The following is a 20584-nucleotide window of genomic DNA, read 5'->3' as shown; positions in this document are numbered from 1 at the left end:
CTCCCTTTTTGTTCGTTGATATGTGTACCTGTAGGCCTATGAATGGGTGATGTTTTTGTTGACCTGCAGTACGATATTTTACGATAGATCGCCTTTGGAAGTATGTTGTGGCATAGCCCTGCGTACGATGACGTGAATTCCCGGCGTTATACGGCCTCCCACCACAGCTCTGCTGATTACCATGGACAAACCGGCAACATGCGGATCCAATTTGGACGGAGCACGAAAAACTACTTTCTAACTGTTTTCCGCCGAAATCAACTCGATTCCGATCTACATGTATGCAGCCTACCCAACCACTCAACCGCTCACTGACTGCGAAAAAAAATGCTCTCGTGACATCCAAAACCGTTGTTTGCTCGCGATGCACGGTCAATGGCTCATGCAGTGGACGGGCATTGGATACGTTCATGCCACGATTACATGTATACAGGTGCCCATGAGCTTCATTATAGCCTGTCGGGTCGGGGCGATGAAACTAAATCGTGATTGATTCATCTCTGTCGGATTTGACCAAAAAGAGACACTTGACATAGATTATAGCATCAAATGTTGACCGTCAGACTGAAACATGATAAAAGATCTGAAGATCGCCGTGATCGGTGATGTCGTTCTTCTCTATACGTTTTTCTGAGCTAGTTTTTTACTAAATTGTTCGAGTATTAGCCGACGTTTTTTTGAAAACTTAATCAACTTTTCTTTCCCAACCAGGGCACAACATTACCTTTTTTACTTTCATGGTAACCTAGGATGAATTAAATCGCAGATTAATAGACTCTTATGTTCTTCCTCGATTGTCTGTGACTGATTTTGCTATCTCCATATCGATATTGCGTTCGCACTCGGGTGTCTTGAAACTTACGTCATTCACTGAAATAGTTTTCGGACAAACTCAAGAAATTCGACAACTACTAACGAATAGTCGGCAAATTTACAGAGACAAGCAATAATAATTATGGTCATTTTACCGTCTTTTTTACCATTTTTGCCGTCTTTAGATAAGCGGACTCGTTTGACGGAAGCAGTATATAACGATCTGAGTTCCCATATTTTTACCCTACCGTGTGAGTGTAGTATTCGAATGAGTGAGATCATAATCTTACGCTGTTCCGAGTGGTCTGGAGATTTTTTATAATATACAATAAATTGACCTTATCAAAATTATTGTTTTACATTGCTTGGATATTGATACTTTTTCCGTACGTTTTGACTGTTGATTTGAAGTCTTTTGATTCTCCATTGGCAGCAGCACATGTACGGTTACAACCGCCATGTGATGACCAGAGTGTGATTGTAAAGTTGTCGGGAAGTTGTCCAGAAGAAAAATCATTTTGTATTTAGAGGCTTCAGTTCGGGATTTTTCAAGATAAACAAATCATTATACATTTCCTACGTCTTTGAAACGGGGATTACGGTAATGTGATGAATGTGATGAAAATTTTGTGAACGTCTTTGCAATGTGTTCCCACGATGAGTGTGAACTGATTCTTTGTTAGTAAAATCGTCAGAAATGGTCCAGTGACCGTGATAAAATAAACACAGATGCAAAACCATTGCGAGGAAGATAGTAAGAAATTCACATTGCAATATTTGCTGTCGTATTTCTCAGCAGGAATAATCAATTTTTACACGTTGTGTATAAGATCAGCAAGCAGGTGTTCGGCGGTCAATTGCTTCTATCATAATAATCTTGATCGCAGCTATTTGGCGAGAAGACAGCGGGTACTTATAATCTCGCAAAATTATTGATATCATGTCTTTGTGTTGAAAATTTTCGATCGGAGGCAGCTCAAATCAATAGCCGTGATATATTCGGAATCGTGTTCTCACTGGACACCGAACTACCTGCTATCAACAGTACGTTATGTACCATCGGCGGTAACACATTGGTCGTAATCTTGTCTAATTCTGCCCCGCTGTTTGTACAGTCCAGAAATTTCAAAGCTAGATTTTTTCACCCTGACATATAATACAGCGACCTTGCACACTAATGATCATTCCACTGGTTTTTTAATTTGCTCCGTGGCCCCGGTAAGATTTTTTCAATACGATACAAAGTTTGAAATTTTTTCAAGGTAAATTTAGTATATTCCCAGTTTGTGGGGTAAAGTTTTCTGGAGTGAAAGTTTGAGTTGACGCTGATAGAGTAGACGTCGAGCCCGGCACAGTTGACTGGGACCCGGTCGGTTTGGGGTCGTTTAGTCCAGAAACCTGCAGCGGAGTTCTGTATGATCACCGTTCGGCATTTGGGTGATTTTTTGGTCAAAGTAATGCAGTAACAATGTACGCCAGATTTTTTGTGTTGTTTTTGTCACAACTGTCATGTGCGTATACGGACGGTTTTCGATTAAAAACGGTAGTAATATCCAGTGCTCGTAAATGCGTGCAAAATTTATTCAGTGACTGTTTACGCAGCAGTCGTAAATACGACTAGGATTTACCACTACGTAACAACTGTAAACATCGCATCAATAGTCCATACGAAAATTTTGTGCTGAATCGAGGGAGATAACAATTGCGGTAGAAAAGGTCAGTCCATCATCCGTCAAAGTTGTTGATCGAAAAATCTTCACTGAGCGCCAACTACATGAGTGGCTGTTATAGTTGTACACGTAGTTCTGTGGGCTTTCCGCTGTCACTTGTTACGAGCTATGTTCAAAGTGCGTCAAGCTACGAATATTTTCATGTACTGAGTTACAGACATCGGTGAAGTACCGGTACATTGATTTTGTTCAAAACCACTGCCTGTTTGTTCCTCGGGTGTCCCTAACGTCGACTGGCTCTATGTGCGTACAAACATAGCAGTCGGGATTAAGATTTCCTGGATAAATAGATTTATTCCGCCTCTGACGCAAAGATACACACTGTTTTACATGTGCCACTCCTAGGCCCTGGGATCGATTTCCATACCTTTAAGCCATATAGCTAATATTTACTGGTGTTTTCTAGATTCTACGATGAGGTATAGCGTCTAGAATATGTAAAATGGTGAAGGGGCGTTATCGCGGGGAGCATTACTACAACTCACCTGAGTAGTCTCGGTTACCCAGACTGCATTTCGGCGCTCAGCAGCTGGGTAACCAATCTGATTAAAATCAGATGTAGAGTACAGCGACGTTTATACTTACGCAGTATTCTCTTGCTGTCACCTCTCAACAACAGGATTGGATATAGAAGAATGCACATCAGGGTTTATTAGTCATTTGCATTATATGCAGTAAACAGTGCAGTCAGAAGGCGTGGGCCTTTAAACGCAATGGACATATCTTTTTAATAAATGTTATGTAACCTCCGGGACAATATACCTAGCTACGATCTCATTGATTTGTTTATAGATCCAACAGCGACACAGTACAATAAATTACCCACAATACTCTTTGATTTGTATCCTTGAAGGTTACTTTTCTAAAAACCTTTTCAGTTCTGCATGTAAGCACTAGTGTGCAGCATCAGAATAATTTTTAAATAATATCTAGTAAAAGTACGTTTAGATATTTCAGTGACAGTTTGAAAATAACCACTAAATAACCATAAAAGTCACATTCTGCAGGTACTACAAATGCCATACTTTTTAGGCAGCAAGTTATGACGAACTGAAGGGGTCATTCTCTGAGATAACTTAGCATGCAAATTTCTTTTGTCACTTACATTGCAAAAAATCAATATCCTTTTGTTTCATAAAACAGGTGCAACTAGTCTTCCTACTTTCCATCACATTATTCTGTATGGCTGAGGACACAATATCTGGCAAATTTCACAAAAATGCTATGTCCTCTCTCAATTATGCATATTTTTCAAAATTATTTAAAATGAGAATTGAGAAGAATGGTGTGCATAAAAGTACGTTTTCAAAATTTTGATAAATAGTCTGTGAATTTGTCTACATATGGGAGACATAGTAGACCTAACTCGGGTATCTCCGAGGATACAAATCGCAATGAATTATGGGAAATCTACAGTACTGTGAGCGAGACGGTCAAGATTTATTTGTTTCATAATCCACTCGCATATATAAACACTTTTTCGCTTTTAAGGTTTTAGTTCTGCCGTTGTAGGAGCCAACTGTACGCAACATCACGAGTTGTCTACGAAAACTGCTTTGACACAGACTACCAAGTTGCCGCCTTTAGCTTTGGAACGGCCCCGGTACCGACTACGAACTACCCTGCAGGGCAAATATATGCTGTCGCAGGGTTCTGCATTTTAAATCATGAATACAATTTGAAATGCTCCTTAAATGATTGAGTTGTGGCCGTTTTTAAAATTTCAATAACAATTTATTATTATTTATCAATCTAAAACATTAGTTATACTGTGTGACGCGCACTCTCTTTTTGAAAAGATACATTTTTTCTGACATCACAGCAAATAGAATAAATCTATGTAACTGTGAGTATGTTAAACAAGTCATCGTTGATGACACAGTCCCCACTTGTTAATGGGTGCTTTGATTACAGGTCCTCAGAGAGGATAGAGTCCTCTTCATTAGGTCTGTGATAAAAATACTTTTGAATAAATTCGCTTGATACATGTCTGAGTTGTAGTTCAGGACATGAAAAAATCGTAATAAAATGGCCACATGGTGGCCATAATGAATCGAATCACAAAACAAATCAATGTGCATATGTATGACATACGGTAGGTCAATGTCCTTGTACCAACTTTGATTAAATTGGTTGAGATATGTCTGAGTTATGGCTTTGTACATAAAAAAATCATAACAAAATGGCCACACAGCAGCCATATTGGCTCTTATAACAAAACAAATTAACGTGCATATGTATGACATTGGTCAATCTCCTTGTACCAACTTTGAATTAAATCTCTTGATACATGTCTGAGTTATGGCTCTGTACATGAAAAAATCATAACAAAATGGCCGCACAGCGACCATATTGGAGCGTTCACAAAACAAATTGATGTGCATAGCTATGACATTGGTCAATGTCCTTGTACCAACTTTGAATAAAATCTGTAGAAACATGCCTGAGTTATGGCTCTGTACATGAAAAATCGTAATAAAATGGCCGCCTGGCGGCCATATTGGATCGTATCACAAACAAATTGATTGTGCATATGTATGACATAGGTCAATGTTCTTGTACCAAGTTTGAATATAATCGGTTGAGATATGCCTGAGTTATGGCTCTGTACATGAAAAAATCGTAACAAAATGGCCGCACGGCGGCCATATTGGATCGTATCACAAAAGAATTGACGTGCATATCTATGACATTGGTCAATGTCCTTGTACCAACTTTGAATAAAATCAGTTGAAACATGCCTGAATTATGGCTCTGTACGTGAAAAAATCGTAATAAAATAGCCGTCTGGCAGCCATATTGGATCGTATCACAAAACAAATCGTCATGCACCTGTATGACATATGAAGTAATCCTTGTACCAAGTTTGAATGAAATCGCTTTGGGCATCTCTGAGATATCTGCGTGAACGGACGGACGGACGGACGCACGCACGCACACACGCACGGACACGTCCAAACCTATAAGTCCCCCGGACGGTGTCCGTGGGGACTAACAAACAAATCTGCACAAATTTTAGGTCTGAAAAAGTAGCTGTTTAGTACGGCGAAAAAAGAAACATATAACATATCCTTACAGCCATACTTTCAAGGGGCACACTGCACTTGCCGTGATAAGTCGTTGATACAGTGCGCCCCCAATAGTTTACAATACTTATTTGCTTTGTTTTTCCAAAAAGAGTCCCATCACGGCCCCTTAACCTACACTTGTGAAATTCGTCAGCGTGAGAAAACATCAAATCCTCTATCAATGTAAGGATCTGGAGAGGAAGGTTTCTGATCATAACACATGTAAATTTGTCTCCCTACATTCTAACATATAGCACTGTTCTGCAGAATGTCAACATTCCCCTCCTATTTTACAGTCAAGTGATACAAACATTTTTAATTGAAAATAAGGCTTTTCAAACTCAATATTCATAGAACTTAAAAACCCAAAGAGGTAAAGGTCTTCTTAAAGGGAAGGGGTCGCCGGAACTTTCAAATGTTGCCAGGGACGACTGTTGTAAACACTATCTAGGGTACGAGGGCGATTGATAAAAGTCCGAACGTGTTTGTTGACAATGAACATCATAAAATTTAAATGTTGCAGCCACGTTGACATGATGCATCTTGATATCATGCATACACTGCGTTGTTTTTAAACAAGAAAGTTGCACGTGTGCAGTTCCGACGACCCCCCCTCCCTTAAACCTATTGACCACCATTTCAACTGTTCGTCCATACGAATTCATATTACATGAGTAACCATGATTGTGAACGGAACACAATACAGAGACTTTCTAGTTCAAAGAGGACGCTTAACATTTGTTTACAAACACGGAAGATGGCAGTGAATATCTTATTTAAATACTAACTTTTTTACAATTTAAGCAACGTGAAATAAGTAAGGAGAGACACTCTTCCTTCAAAGAACCATAACGGGTAACAAGATCAGGAAAAACTTTCATCTTCACGGAAGTCCTACAGGCAAGTATTCATAAGTCATGCACAAGTAAGAGTATGCAATCTTTGTTTCTGCAATATATCAGGTACTCTCTGTACATGAATGACCAAATACTGGCAGGGAAGGAAAGTGTTGGAGGCAGTGATGTCAGAATAGGGTCATGCTGACTATTTCAACCCATCAAGATTTGCTTGTCAACGGATAGACAATGCATGCATTTTTTTGTAAAATTCCACTTGGTGCTTGAATTTAAAGTTCATGCAAACTTTTTTTGTGCAAAATAAGCGTTTGCTTTTCACTCAGTATACCGGTATTGTTTTAAATTTATGACCTCTAACACCCATGCAAAGGTCATAACGGTCTATCCATTTCTTTACCTCTGGCAGGTACACTGCTGAAGCAAGCCTTGGATTTAGATATTTGAAACAATCTTTGTGGATGTCAGAAATTTGTTCACATGTTTCTGTTATTGCCTTTACACAAATCAGTTTAAAGCTTCTTCCAAACTGGAAGGGCATTGAAAACATGGCCTGTGATAATAGTCCTTTGTAGATAGTGTTGTGAAAGATGTCTGAACAGTCAGTTTTGACCCTGTTTTCCAAATTATCTTCATCACAGTCGTTCTGTGGCGCCATGAAGTTCTTATTTTTTTAAACTTGCAGATGCTGGGTTTTTTTCCTGACAAATACACTCACTGTGAAATATCTATACATGAAAGCAGTAATGAGTAGACTGACAAGTCCACTGAAAGAAGTGTTGATAGAGGGCGCTCTCTTCGCTCCTAACTTGAGAAGGGGCGAGGACAAAGAGCGCCCTCGAGCAATGGATTTTTCAGTCTCACTGACAGGCAGAAATGAACCAATTGCAGCTGAGCTGCAACAATTTTAAACAAAGTTCAAAATTCGTGCGAGTTGTAAACTGCAATAGTGAGCAGCGATTCATAAGGAGTCTCTGGCCCGTTCAACCTACGGTCTTCTACGAAAATCCGGTGCTTCAATACCTAGATGAAAAACCAACAACACAGCCTTGACGGCACGGTATAGCAGTGACACTGTCATCTCATCGTACACGTTCGCACAGGGGACTTTTTCATATATAATGAACGATCTCTGGAGGGGATTTGGAATCGGGCATGCTGACATTTGCCCGAGCACATCACATGAAATGTGACATCGCGTGAGGAGCACACACAGCTGGTCCATTTCATCGTCAGGTGATTGCAGCGCATGAATTGATATTTGGTATACTGTCTTGTAATACTTGTTACCGAAGGGACTCTCTTTTGCAACAGCCAACGCCCGACTTGCTATCTGTGGTAGGATTTGATCGGTGTCTGTTCGGGACGGGAATTCCTTTCTCTGTCAAAAATAAGTGGAAAATCATTATTAATATCCAACTTTACAAAATAACTGATCAGTGGAAGATAATATTTACAAAACATCGAATAACTTTCACTTTAGACAATTTTTTCAGTATTTTTGTTACTGTTTATCAATTTTATCTTCTTTCATATACCCTGGGATATCTAAGATTACAGGGTTGACCTTCCTCATGCTACAAACCACTGCTTGAGTGAGGATGCCTTCTACGATGAATGATTACCAACATACCCCCTAGGATAGTGTTGCATTGCAGTGAAGCTTAAAAACGGGCCAGGTGCCCTCCAGTCATGCCTTTTCCCCCCATTATATTGATAAGTATTTATTTTAATGTTTTGTTATTAACTTGGCAGCATCTGACAGTCAAGGCACTTGAAATGAATTATTTGAACCCAGGCTGCTCCTTTGAGTACAATAAGAACGTGCAATCGACACACAAAAATAAAAAAATACCGCAATTATATGTTGTCACTCAAATTTGATCAGAATTGGTACATACCAAGATCAACAATAAGTGTCATTTCTATCTGTTCAGTGCAGGAAAATTATACATTAATGTTATGACAATTTCTGCACAGTATAACCAGAAAAACGACAAGAAATATTTAAACCAGAAAATTAAGAATGACAAAAGTAAATAAGGTCTGAAACTTTAGGTACTGAAGGTCAACTTTAGCAACATGCATACATGTAGCAGAGAATCTTTCAACCATGAATGTACAAAAATAGACATCCATGGTTTCAGCAGATCTGTTAATATGTCACAGTTCATAAACAATGACAGGATGACCAATTAGCTGTTTCAGTTACTGCTACCACTCCCTGCATACAATAGGTTAAAGGTCAAAATCCTCTTACAGGGTTTTACATCACTTTTAACTTTTGAGAGTCCCTGGGACTCCTGGTGTTAGAAAATGGGAGTCCTACATCAAAATATGGGGGTCCCAATTTATTTCACAAAAATGTTTTATAGTTTATCAATGCCATGGTCTTCACTGTGTTCAATTAGTATTAATTTGCATACACAGAGACAACAAGGTTCCATATTGTACATGGAGGGGTAACTATTGTGCCAACACATGCACACAACTATAGGGCATATTCAACTGACTCTGTATAGTTTGAACCGCCTGTATAACTATAATGAAGAGTTGAAGACAAAAACACATTTCACTAACCTTTTTATCGATTAATTTTGGTGTTTGACCCAACTTACATTAGTTTAATTCACGTACGCGTGTGTAACTATCTGTGGCTTATCGAGTCACGGACTCGTACTACCATACATACTAGTCAATCCGTTCGCCAAGTTTGATCACATTTTTTGACAAGCACGCCACAAAATCCGCCACAAAATGGAAAGAAACCACTAAGTATCGAGAAAAAAGTTTCATGTCCGGTTTATTTCAGTTAAAAAAAGCGTAACACGTAGGAAATGTCTCGCAATGTCAACAGTTCAGAACAACTACATTTCATTTACAAACCGGGTCGACTGTTATGGCCGTCTCGCTTCAGGACGGCCGGAGGTCAAATATCAACAGTTTAAAGGGGCTTTTTGGCAGTCAAACGCTTGAAAATTCACAAAATACACTTCAATTTAACCGAATCCTTACAAATTTCTCAATCTTGCATGTTTTGGACTTCGAAAACCTTAACCTTGGGTTCCATGTCGAGAGTTAGGCATCACACAGTGCCGCCATCTTGGCCGCCGATACGTTCGAAGTTCACTATCGCGATCGATTTGGTCACCAAATCGCGTCATTTTTCCATAAAATATTCTCAAAAAAACTGTAAAATCTATCATTTCTATCACCCAGAGGGCAGTAGCTTGGCATAATATAGTTGTCTTCCGTGTCTACGGCATGGTAAAGCTTTCAAAACGTACGTACGTGTTTCGTTCAATGCACTGTGGCCGTATCAGCGTACGGGTGAAACTGCAGACCTGATTAAATATTCATGAAAACCGCTGACCTCTTTTGAAGAAAGTTCGCATAAATTACTGGCATTTTCGATTGTCAGGCTGCATGATGTCATTATTTTAGTCCTTATATGGTACTAAACTGGGTTCAAAGGGTCAGGAATACCCTCCTTCTGGCTGAGTTCGGCAATGCATAGCTAAGTTAGGCATAAGCATAGAACGCAATCACTGTCGGTTTATATACCGACGTGGCGCTGAGAGCGAGAATGCCGTGTCGGTTTATAAACCGACGCGGCACTTTAAGGGTTAAAGTACGGGGTCGGTAAGGTTTACTGGGATGTGTTTTACGGGTTCAGCAGCTTCGCAAGGTGTACACCAGCAACAGATATTGCTGCGTCCCAAGGGACGCGTGGTTTAGTTTTTTAGGGGTCCTGCGTCCGGTTTTATGCGTAAAGGACGCAGAAATGCGCGTCATGTAAAACCCTGCTCTTATTCAGATGTGTGGGCTGATTCAGTTCACTGCCACCGCTCCTGCACATTTGCAGGATTCCCTTTTTCTTACCTCATTTGCACATTTTTGACACTGATGTGTTCATTTGAACAAATTCACATCCACTATAGGGAAAAAGTGCGTGACTAGAGCGAGAAACTGACGCTTTCTCGCAATCGGTGAGAATCTGTTCTTATTCTCACCGCTTTCTGTGAGAAAATTTTAATCTCCACTGGAGATTGGTGAGAAATGCACTCCTTGGCGAGAATCAAGTGTGAGAACAAATTCTCACCGGTGAGTATAAAAATTCTCACTAAGTACAGCGAGAATTGAAATTCACTGGCGAGAATCATCAAGACTCGCCGTTCATTGGCAAGAATCATAAAGACTCTGAAAGGCGAGTCTTGATGATTCTCGCCAGTGAATTTCAATTCTCGCTGTACTTAGTGAGAATTTCCATTCTCACTGGTGAGAATTTGTTCTCACACTTGATTCTCGCCAAGGAATGCATTTCTCACCAAGCTCCAGTGGAGATTAAAATTTTCTCACCGACAGCTGTGAGAATAAGAACAGATTCTCACCGATTGCGAGAAAGCGTCAGTTTCTCGCTCTAGTCACGCACTTTTTCCCTATAGTGATCTCAACCCCTACATCTACTTGTACACCAAATACTGAGACAGTAGCTTTGGCGGTATGGGAGCCTTTGTGTGTGACGGACATACATCCGCACATACATACCCACAAATATACAGACATACAGACTCCACCGACTCATCATATAAGCTCTTTTTTGTATTTATATATAAACCAAATATGAGCTAACAATGAAAAATCTCTTCACAAGTTAGAGTTACTGGACCTCCACTCAGTCCTAGCACTGGATTGTTCAGCAGCTGAGCATAGGTCTAGCGTTCGTCATTTATGCATTTCCTCTCAGTAATCAACCGCGCTATCATGTAGTAAAGAGTGCTAATTAGAGGTTATTACCCAATATGGCCTGTTCCTGTGTCGTACCAGCATGAGTGTCATTTGTGCTGCGTCAGACACGAGACAAAGTCGAGTGTCTGACGCTGCACAAATGACACGAATGCTGATACGACACAAGGAACAGGCGATATTGGGTAATAACCGATTTATCATATACCCATGCCCATAATTTTAGGGAATTTTTACTAATAGAACGAAAAACCTTTAATTTTGAGGCTTTACTTTATTACGCCTTGCACATAAATATCAGAATGTTTATGTGAACAGGCTTCATTCATAAAGTATACGACGAAGATGTCAACATCACGCGCGACATCGCTGCAAGTCGTCCATATCTCAATGAAACCCAAGAAGAAAGACACCGGGATACAAAAATCGTCATACAGAAGGAACATTTTAAGGTGCAATATGCTATTACAACTGTAACCGATCAAAAACTGCTGCAGCTTAAATCTATCCTGATTTCGATCGTTGTACGGCACGGAGCTCGCACGGAGAGGGACGCCATTTTGTTAGTTTACCTTTAGAGTTGCTATGTCAACAGTCGTCGCGCGCACGACATCGCTGTCACGCCACGCGCTCACTACCTGTTCGGTGGAGACCGTGCACAGTGCCAGCTCCGTGCGAACGGCAGAATGTTTGCGAGAACTTGACCAAACAAATACCATGGGAAAACATTTCAAGACTCAACGTGATATTTCTGTATTTTGCAACCAGAAATACCCGTGTTCCTCGAAGCCCTTCAAGTTTTTACGTCGGCGACATCGCTTCGCAGGCTGGGAGCAGCAGCAATTTTGTTGTTTATGTTGTTTACCAACAAACTGCTAATGTAGTTCGGAAAAAACTCTAAAGCTGATGACGTTCATGGTGCATATCTCGACGTTTACCGTGAAATATCACGGCTGCTATTTTACGTTGAACGTCACTATGATGTAGCAATATGGCCATGGGTATATGATAATCAGTTATAGCCACTTCATACATTCACACTTCAAAGGGACTACAAATGCACCTCACCAATGCGGTGACGATTATACGCAATACAACAGCAGTAATGTCACAATATTATTGTTTGTACAACCATAAACATGCTGGGTGTGTCTTTCTCCTTGCCTTTATCTGTGGGTGAGCATTCTGTATTCAGTGAATATGCTTGTGACGTTGACAATTTTACTATTCATAATTCTATCAGCAGTGTGCCCTCCAACAAACGTGATTTTGGGAAACTGTGCGTTACTTTTAGGAATCTTCTTGGCACAAGCCCTGTGTCTGTACATGTGAATCAAAATGCTTGCTTGCATCATACACAGTTTCTTTGCATCATGGCATGTCATATTGGCATAGAGGGCACGCTGTACATTAGTAATGAGAAAATCAAAACAAAACAATTAATTTATCCCAAGTTGCGGGGGTAAATAAAACGGTTTTGTGGTTGGTGGTATGTCTCCATAACTGCAGGTAGTGCACTGCGGGGAGCTAGACAAGCTAGTTTGTGGTATGATCCATGTATTACAGCTTTACTATCCACCAATCCAATGTACTAATGTATTAATAATTAACCCCTGTGATCCTGAAACATGCTTTCTACCCCTTCAACAAAATAGTTTGTCTTAAACTCTTACTCTTTGCAATTGTCAGCGTAGACCTGTGCACAGGTAAACTTGGGGTAAAGGTCAACGTGATACTGAACAAATTTAATTGCTCTACAAAATCTCCCCTTGAAATGTTTACCAATCACAGGCGTATACATTGTTTGTGGTTCAACTTGTTCAGGATAGCATAGCTCAAGTATAGACTGAAAAATCGGTCATTTAAGGGTGTACTCTATGCTCCTCCCAAGAGATCATCCTCAAATGACGGATTGTTGAGTTTCAGCTCAGGTACTACAGAGTATATTTTTTGGAGACCTTCAAGTGGTAGCTTCAACAGATGTTGTGAATCAACTTATACCACATCAACACTTGACCAGTCAACATTCAACCCCGCACCACCATGGTTCGGTCCAAACCTATTATCACCAATGGTAATTATGGACCTGTTAACAGGGAATGAGGGGGTGGGTGGGGGCAAATATAAGATATACTTACGACAGTGAAAATTGGAAATATGTGCTTACCTCTGTAAAGGTGACAACTTGCAGTATAGCTTCTCCACAGAAACCAGAAACTTCGATGTTACTGACGATGTCAACCTGCTGTCCACAGATTGTTATATCTCTCCGAGTAGACTCTCTCACTCTACAAACAGCAATGACAATGCAAAAGAATGAATTTTTTTTTTACATCTGGATTAAGTTGCAGTTCCCTTTGCTGAAAATTTCAATAAAATTATAATTTTGTTGTCCATGTTTATTTCAGCAGAGGGCCACTTCCATCAGCTATTAACATCGTTGACGTTTTTTTTGTGAGTGCATCAAAAGTTAAAAAGATTACGTGTTTCATCAACAGGGGAATTTTTTGGCAAAACTTATGAAAAAGGGAGAATACAATTTTCATTATTACTTTTCTGCATAGACCAAAACTGCAATCCTTGCAGACAGCAGATCGGTCATAAGAAGAATATCTTGTAATGGACATGGAAAACTCTTTTGAGGGCAAAACATTCCAATGCATCGCAAATTTCAACAAGTTTGGAAAAAGCACTACATTCAGTGTCCTTTTTTGCTAAAGCTGAGAAAGATAGGGAAACAGAGTGGGAACTCTGGTACTGTTTATGCTGTCCTCTGATAGGATTGCATTGTTATGACAGGGGTGAATGCTGGTAAAATTTACCGATGGACCACCCATAAAAAAAATACTGAGACCAATTTTATCGTTGCCAATATGATAGGTAGAAACGAAGTAGCCTCAAAATCCTCACAATCAATTATGTTTCCTCTCTACTCTAGGCCCAGAGTTTCTTCTTATTGATAGCAGTTGTTATTTCTAGCTGAACTTGAAGCATCATTAATACATAGTTTCGTTAGTTGTTGGAGGAATCTAACAAAAACACTTAAGTCTTATGAAATTTCCATTTACTTGGAACCTGGATGTACAGTTTGCAAATACAAATGCACTTTAAGGCCCCTGTTCTTTGACAGGGGCAATATTGTACAATTTTGGTTCTTGTTGATTTTTGTTGACACTAAATATTGTTTATTATCAAATAATGCAGATGAAAATAGCTAAGATTTGTATTTCCATAACAAAATAACATAATAATATTGAGCCACACTGACTGAGTTAATATTGTGGAATTGCAATACATGTATAAGTCAGTAATGCAAGTTTAAATAGCATGGTTATGTTGGGTATCACACAATTAAAGGGACATAAGCTGTAACTTGTGGCAAGTTTTTCAGTATTCTGCTTCTGTATGTCAACTACTGTGTCTGACCCTAATCCGTTTGTCATGCTGAAATTTCGAGTATTCTTTTTGTCAACACAGCTTGTATGTGTGTAGTGATCATTGTTTATTGTTTACAAATGAATTCTAGTCCAGACTTGAATACAATTTTTAACAATAACAATGTAGATTATACTCATATATGTTGTGTTGATATGCTAAATACTTGGCATTAAATTACAGTTTAGGGATTCAATGCAGAAAGTGTAGGAAAACCACAAAACAACAAATAGCCAAAAGATACAGCTTATGGAGCTTTAAAGGTCTGGTGAAATGCCCATGTTGCAAAATCACAGATATACAGTTGATGGTCTATAAAACAGTTACATTCATTTCTTTTTTCGTTTAGCGCGCGTGATTATGAAATATGGCAAAAGAAAAATGCAATGTGGGCGTGTCCCCCGAGCCTCTCCAGTCGACTTTTTTCGGCTTTCCGAAGTTTGCCCGACGCCGTATCTCATAACGGAAAGTAAGGTATTTCACACCTCCATAAGCTCCCTACGGGGGGTAACTTCTAGGGTTTCCGCTTACATGATCAGGACAGTGTCCTCCTCCTTCACTATGGGAGAACGTTGTTCTTTTGGTGGCTGTGACAGCGGCAAGAACATGAACGGCTCAACTGTAAACTTTTTCAAGTTCCCGTCAAGTGTTGATTGTTTGAACCATAATGTGCTTGTCTCTTCTGGTTCTTACGATCGGCCACGGTCCCTCGGCTGGGCCTGCCTCGCTACTCGCTACACAGAAGGTTGGGATCGCAATGCAAATCAGCTGCATGAACAGCAACACTGAATGTTGAGACTGCCATTAAAACGAACAAGAACACGGAACGTAGAGATCGCGATACAAATCGTGGAGGTAGAGTCCTCCATGCAATCGACAGCAACACGGAACGCGTCGTTGGGACGGCAATTAAATTGAAGAACAACGGGGAATACCGCACCACGAGGACCGCGATGCAAATCGACCGCAACATGGAATGTTGAAGACCGTGATTAAAATGCACAACACAGAACATCTAGACCGCAATGTAATTTAAATCAACTGCAACACCGAACCTTGTTGCCTCGATTAAAATGCGTATGTCTGCTATGTATAGCAAAAGTTTCAATTCTCGCGAGCGAGCGTTCCTATGCCCGCTGTACACTAGACAAAATGACGTCAAATTTATCGTGAGGGCTCAATTGCGTGTGTCTAAGTTTCACTTCTCGCGAGAGCCATTTATGCATGCTTTACACCACTAGACTATATGACGTCATATCTCTCGCGAGACTTGGCTCGATTGCAAATACGTACGACGGAAAGAACGCAATAATATACAGAAGTAGACACAGTTTTTGCGAATCGCCGAGAGAGAAGCGCAGATTAAACAAAAGACTAAAAAACCCACGTTTTTTCTTTATTTCACCATATTTTTTTAAACAAAAATCAGTTTCGCCGCTGTGGCGAATTAGGATCGATTTTTTTTGCCACTTCGGATTTCGATTCGCATTGGCGAACGTGGCAAATGGGCAGCGCGAACAGTGTTTTGTTAGCGGATACCGGGCAGAGATAAGGCGGCGTTGGACCGCTATTAGATGCAAATGAACACACCTGTGACGTCACAGACGGCCAACCATTATCCCCGCTATGGGCGTGACCTGAGTGTCGCAAAATGACCCCATGAATGCCGCGCATAGAAATATCAAAAAAATTAACATTTGCGCGTACTTTTAGGTTGCAATTCTGTTGCGAGTGTAATAGTATTGACCCCCTGGAAGATATTCAGTCACACGAACGGGACCATTTCACCAGACCTTTAAGGTACATGATATACAGCAAGGACATCTTACTTACTTAACAGTCACTAGGCAACCTGTCTCTATGGCAGCAGAATTTATTATATCAATCAAGAGGTCATCTAGACAGCACTCATTGAGTTTGCCATTTTTGTACTTTTCACAGACTTGGACCCACGTCACCAATACTCGCCTGTGAAGGCAAAACACACTGGTCTCTGCTTGACTCTTGAATTCCTGTACACAATAAGAATAGATGACATCATTTACCGAGGTTGCTGCAGAATAAGATATCACTGGCCTAAATATTTTGTACATTGTCATTTGAATCTACCACTGGTAGCTTTACCATGGGCTCTGTATTATCTACAGCGTCACGTGGATGAATTTGCATTCTCCGATTTTTAAAGGGAGTCGTAGGGTCTGAATATTGTTTTGAAATACACTGAAGGAGGGACAGTGAATAAATTACAAACAACACCACACAGAAAAGACAAAAAAGGGACACAAAGCAGGGACACAAATTTAAAAGGATATCAAAAAGGAAAACTAAACACTTAGTCATTACAGTATATACAGTATATACTTACATTACTGGCAGCCTGGATCAGTATTTTCTTCTCTGTTTGTTGGACGTCATATTTGTCTGTAAATGACTTTAGCAGCTGAAGAAATCCATCGTCTTGCGTCTTCAGTTTAACTGTCAAAATCAAGGTTGACACATGGATGATATTGATGACAGACTGTTTGGTCTGTAGTGTTATTGTTCAAGTATTACAATTAATTAAGTAATGATTAATTAATTCATTAACTTATTTATTCATTTATTTATTTTCTCAGCTGAAACACATCAGAAATCTGGGCCACATCCTCCTACTTGTCTAGGGGTGCCTTTTGTCATGAATGCATACAAACATACCCCCTAAGATAATGTTGAATTGTAGGATAGGTTTACTCTTTCAAAAAAAACCTGCACAGTATGTGTACATCTGCCACTGATTTGGGTACGGTCCATCTATCATATTGAGGGACTGTACTTTGGGGCAGCTATAATCTGGCATTATCTATCTAGAATAGGCTCTACGTGTGTGTTAGATTGCTGAGACTATAGATAGAATGGACATTAATTACGTTCACTGAACATATATATTTATGATAAATGTAATTGTTTCGAGTACTACCACAGTCTGGTAACCAAAATATCAAGAAACACGCTAACAACTGCAATGAACAGAAGATGAAGAAACTACATCTTGAATAAAATTTAAAACTGAAGTATGGATTGTAACAGAGGCCATGATCCATGTCATGATATACCCTAGTACATATGAAGCTAGCCCTGCGTACAGGTCTGTGTGTTCCCGGCATTATACGGCCTCCACCACAGCCCTGCAACGGTCTATGGAGATAACTGGGGTCTCTGCGGTCCTGATCCGGACCGCAACGAAAAAAACGGTCTTTTTGGCCGAAATTCTGCTCTATCCGGGCAAAATTTTTTCCCTGCCTAACTTTACCTCCTAACCGACCCCAGAAAAGATGCGATTAACTTTTCCTAACGTCCAAAACCGCTCGTTTTCTGAAACATAATGTACTTGACAAGTTGTTTACCAATGGAGATCGCCGGACCACAGACACCACATGTTATCTCCATAGACCGTTGCAGGGCTGTGGTGGAGGCTGTATAACGCCGGGAACACAGACATGTACACAGGGCTACTATAGGCAGTGTTTTTGCTAAGGTTGGGGAATATTGGTAAATGATTTGGGAACACAGGTAACATTGCTACCGTCCCCTAATCTGATTATATTGATGATATACCAAGGGGAACCCCAGCAAAATGGCTGGGGAATGCCCGGAACCCTGGTAAAATTTACCTCCTTACCGCCCTTTAATAGCAAAAACACTGGAAGGAGTATGTGAAAGCTGTGAACCCGACACTCTAGCTGCAGTACTGTGGCTCGAGGCTTGCCTGTGTACTATTTGAGTCTGGTTTTGCCGTCTGGTTTTGCCGTCCGGCCCATCCAGATATCCAGGTAAAACCTCGAGCTACCTACAGTATTGCAGCACAGTCCCTGTGGAGGGACCAAGATTGCAGCTATGGATCCTCCACCCACAGTACTGTAGATTTCCCAGAATTCATTATGCTTTGTATCCTCGAAGATACCTGAGTGAAGTCTACCATATCTCCCATGTGTAGACAAATTCATAGACTATTTATCAAAATTTTGAAAATGTACTTTTATGCACATCATTCTTCTAAATTCTCATTTTAAATAATTTGGAAAATTATGCATAATTGAAAGAGGAGATAGCATTTTTGTGAAATTTGCCACAGATTGTGTCCTCAGCCATACAGAATAATGTGATGGAAAGTAGGGAGACTAGTTGCACCTGTTTTATGAAACAAAGGGATATTGATTTTTTGCAAAGAAAGTGACAAAAGAAATTTGCATACTAAGTTTTCTCAGAGAATGACCCCTTCAATTCGTCATAGCTTGCTGCCCAAAAAGCATGGCATTTGTAGTACCTAAAGAATGTGACTTTTCTGGTTGTTTAGCGGTTATTTTGAAACTTTCACTGAAATATCTAAACGTACTTTTACATGATATTATTTAAAAATTATTCTGATGCTGCACATTAGTGCTTACATGCAGAAATGAAAAAGTTTTTAGAAAAGTAACCTTCAAGGATACAAATCATAGAGAATTACGGGTAATTTATTTTATTGTACTGTGCCACCGTCTATGGTGCACATGGTGAAAGTCACCACAAATGTGAACCTTCTAACTACGGTAGATTTCATTTTTCCGTTGGTAGCTTGTAGTCTTGTCAGCAAGTCCCTGCTTGAAATCACTGATTATTAAAACGGTTTCAACTCGGGTTAATGGGAAGAGAGTTCGCTTAGGTGGCTGCAGGACACCCTGTCTGACGTCAGTGTAAAGTCTGAGCTATTTATTTACGATATGCAGCTCTGCGTGGTAGAGCTGTGTGTTACCGACTATTCTTGACCGCGGACATCCGGGAACTGGCGGATTTTTACGTCATTTTGCGTCACACTGCCGAGAGAACAAAATATTGAAGTGTGGATTTTTCAACATTTACAGCAGTATTCAAAGTTTCAACATCATGTCAATGATAAACACTAAGTTCTGTACTTTGTCACATAATTTCTGCATTGTTCATTGTCCTGTGAAGTCAAATCCCATTTCACCTCACTAGCGTGCGTGAGGTGAAAGTGACGTCACTCCGCGGTCAAGAATAGGCCGGTAACACAGAGGGCTGCCACGCAGAGCTAAGATATGCGCGTGTTACTCACGTGGAATGACGCTGGACACTACATAGGGTATCTTCTGCTGTGCGCAGGCTGCAGCTGTCGCCAGCCCTGGAGAGTCGGCCACCTTGTGACCGACATCCGACTCCTCGTCACCACCGATGATCCGTCTGAGCTTCCCTTCGTCAGAGCACTGCAGCCAATCGGCGATTACTTGCTGGTGCGACAGGCCATAGTGTACCTTGACAGGGTGGCACTCAAAGCGTAACCTCTGGATGTGTTGGTATGTCCACCTAGCTGCAGACGGATACAACCTGTGTGGATGGTGCTTGGTGCCGCAAATTTCAGCGTCCACACACCTTCCCAACTTATAGTGTGTACACTCGAAATCATCTGCAGAGCCTTCGTCGGTCTGCGTGCAAGCTCCCCCGGCGAGCTCTGGCGTCCCGCCGTCGTGAGTAAACTGCATGTTTTCAATGGTGGACATTACTGTTACTAGTATGACACAAATAATGAAATCCGCACTACACGCGGTAATGACGTTCACGCCGACATTTGAGGGATCATGGACGGTTTACGCCATGCTGAGACGAGGGACACGGTGTATATTGTCTGTCTTCTGGTCGCTTTGTACGCAGAAGATTGGTCAGGTCAGGTCAGGTCACGTCAGCTAAGTGCACACTCACAACTGTGGTGGCGCTCTTCGGACCCTCCCACAGGTCATGATCATGGCCGCACGGCCGTGGTGGTATCGATTTATAAACGCATGACAAACGAAACTGGCGAAGTTCAGTAAAGGAGAGAGTGAGACTCTATTTCAATCATCCACCGAAATTGATGATCAAAAACACGTCAAGAGCTTTATTAAACTTCCAACGGGCATTTTGGGAA

The 20584-nt window shown here is 40.6% G+C and overlaps 1 protein-coding gene across 1 annotated transcript; it reads right to left on the bottom strand.

The window, feature by feature from the left end:
* Positions 1–6363: 6363 nt before the first annotated feature.
* On the bottom strand, positions 6364–20313 carry LOC139129729 (uncharacterized). Its single transcript, XM_070695411.1, has 5 exons — positions 19739–20313; positions 17012–17121; positions 16480–16658; positions 13379–13499; positions 6364–7846 (listed from the first exon to the last, which is right to left on the bottom strand). The coding sequence occupies exons 1-5, from the start codon at positions 20178–20180 to the stop codon at positions 7454–7456; spliced, it is 1245 nt and encodes a 414-aa protein (XP_070551512.1). The 5' UTR covers positions 20181–20313; the 3' UTR covers positions 6364–7453.
* Between the last annotated feature and the right edge of the window lie 271 nt (positions 20314–20584).

The sequence above is a fragment of the Ptychodera flava genome, chromosome 3, assembly GCF_041260155.1.
Source record: "Ptychodera flava strain L36383 chromosome 3, AS_Pfla_20210202, whole genome shotgun sequence".
NCBI classification, from domain to species: domain Eukaryota; kingdom Metazoa; phylum Hemichordata; class Enteropneusta; family Ptychoderidae; genus Ptychodera; species Ptychodera flava.
The sequence above is the reverse complement of the archived record's forward strand: the minus strand, read 5'-3'. Positions and strand labels throughout refer to the sequence as shown.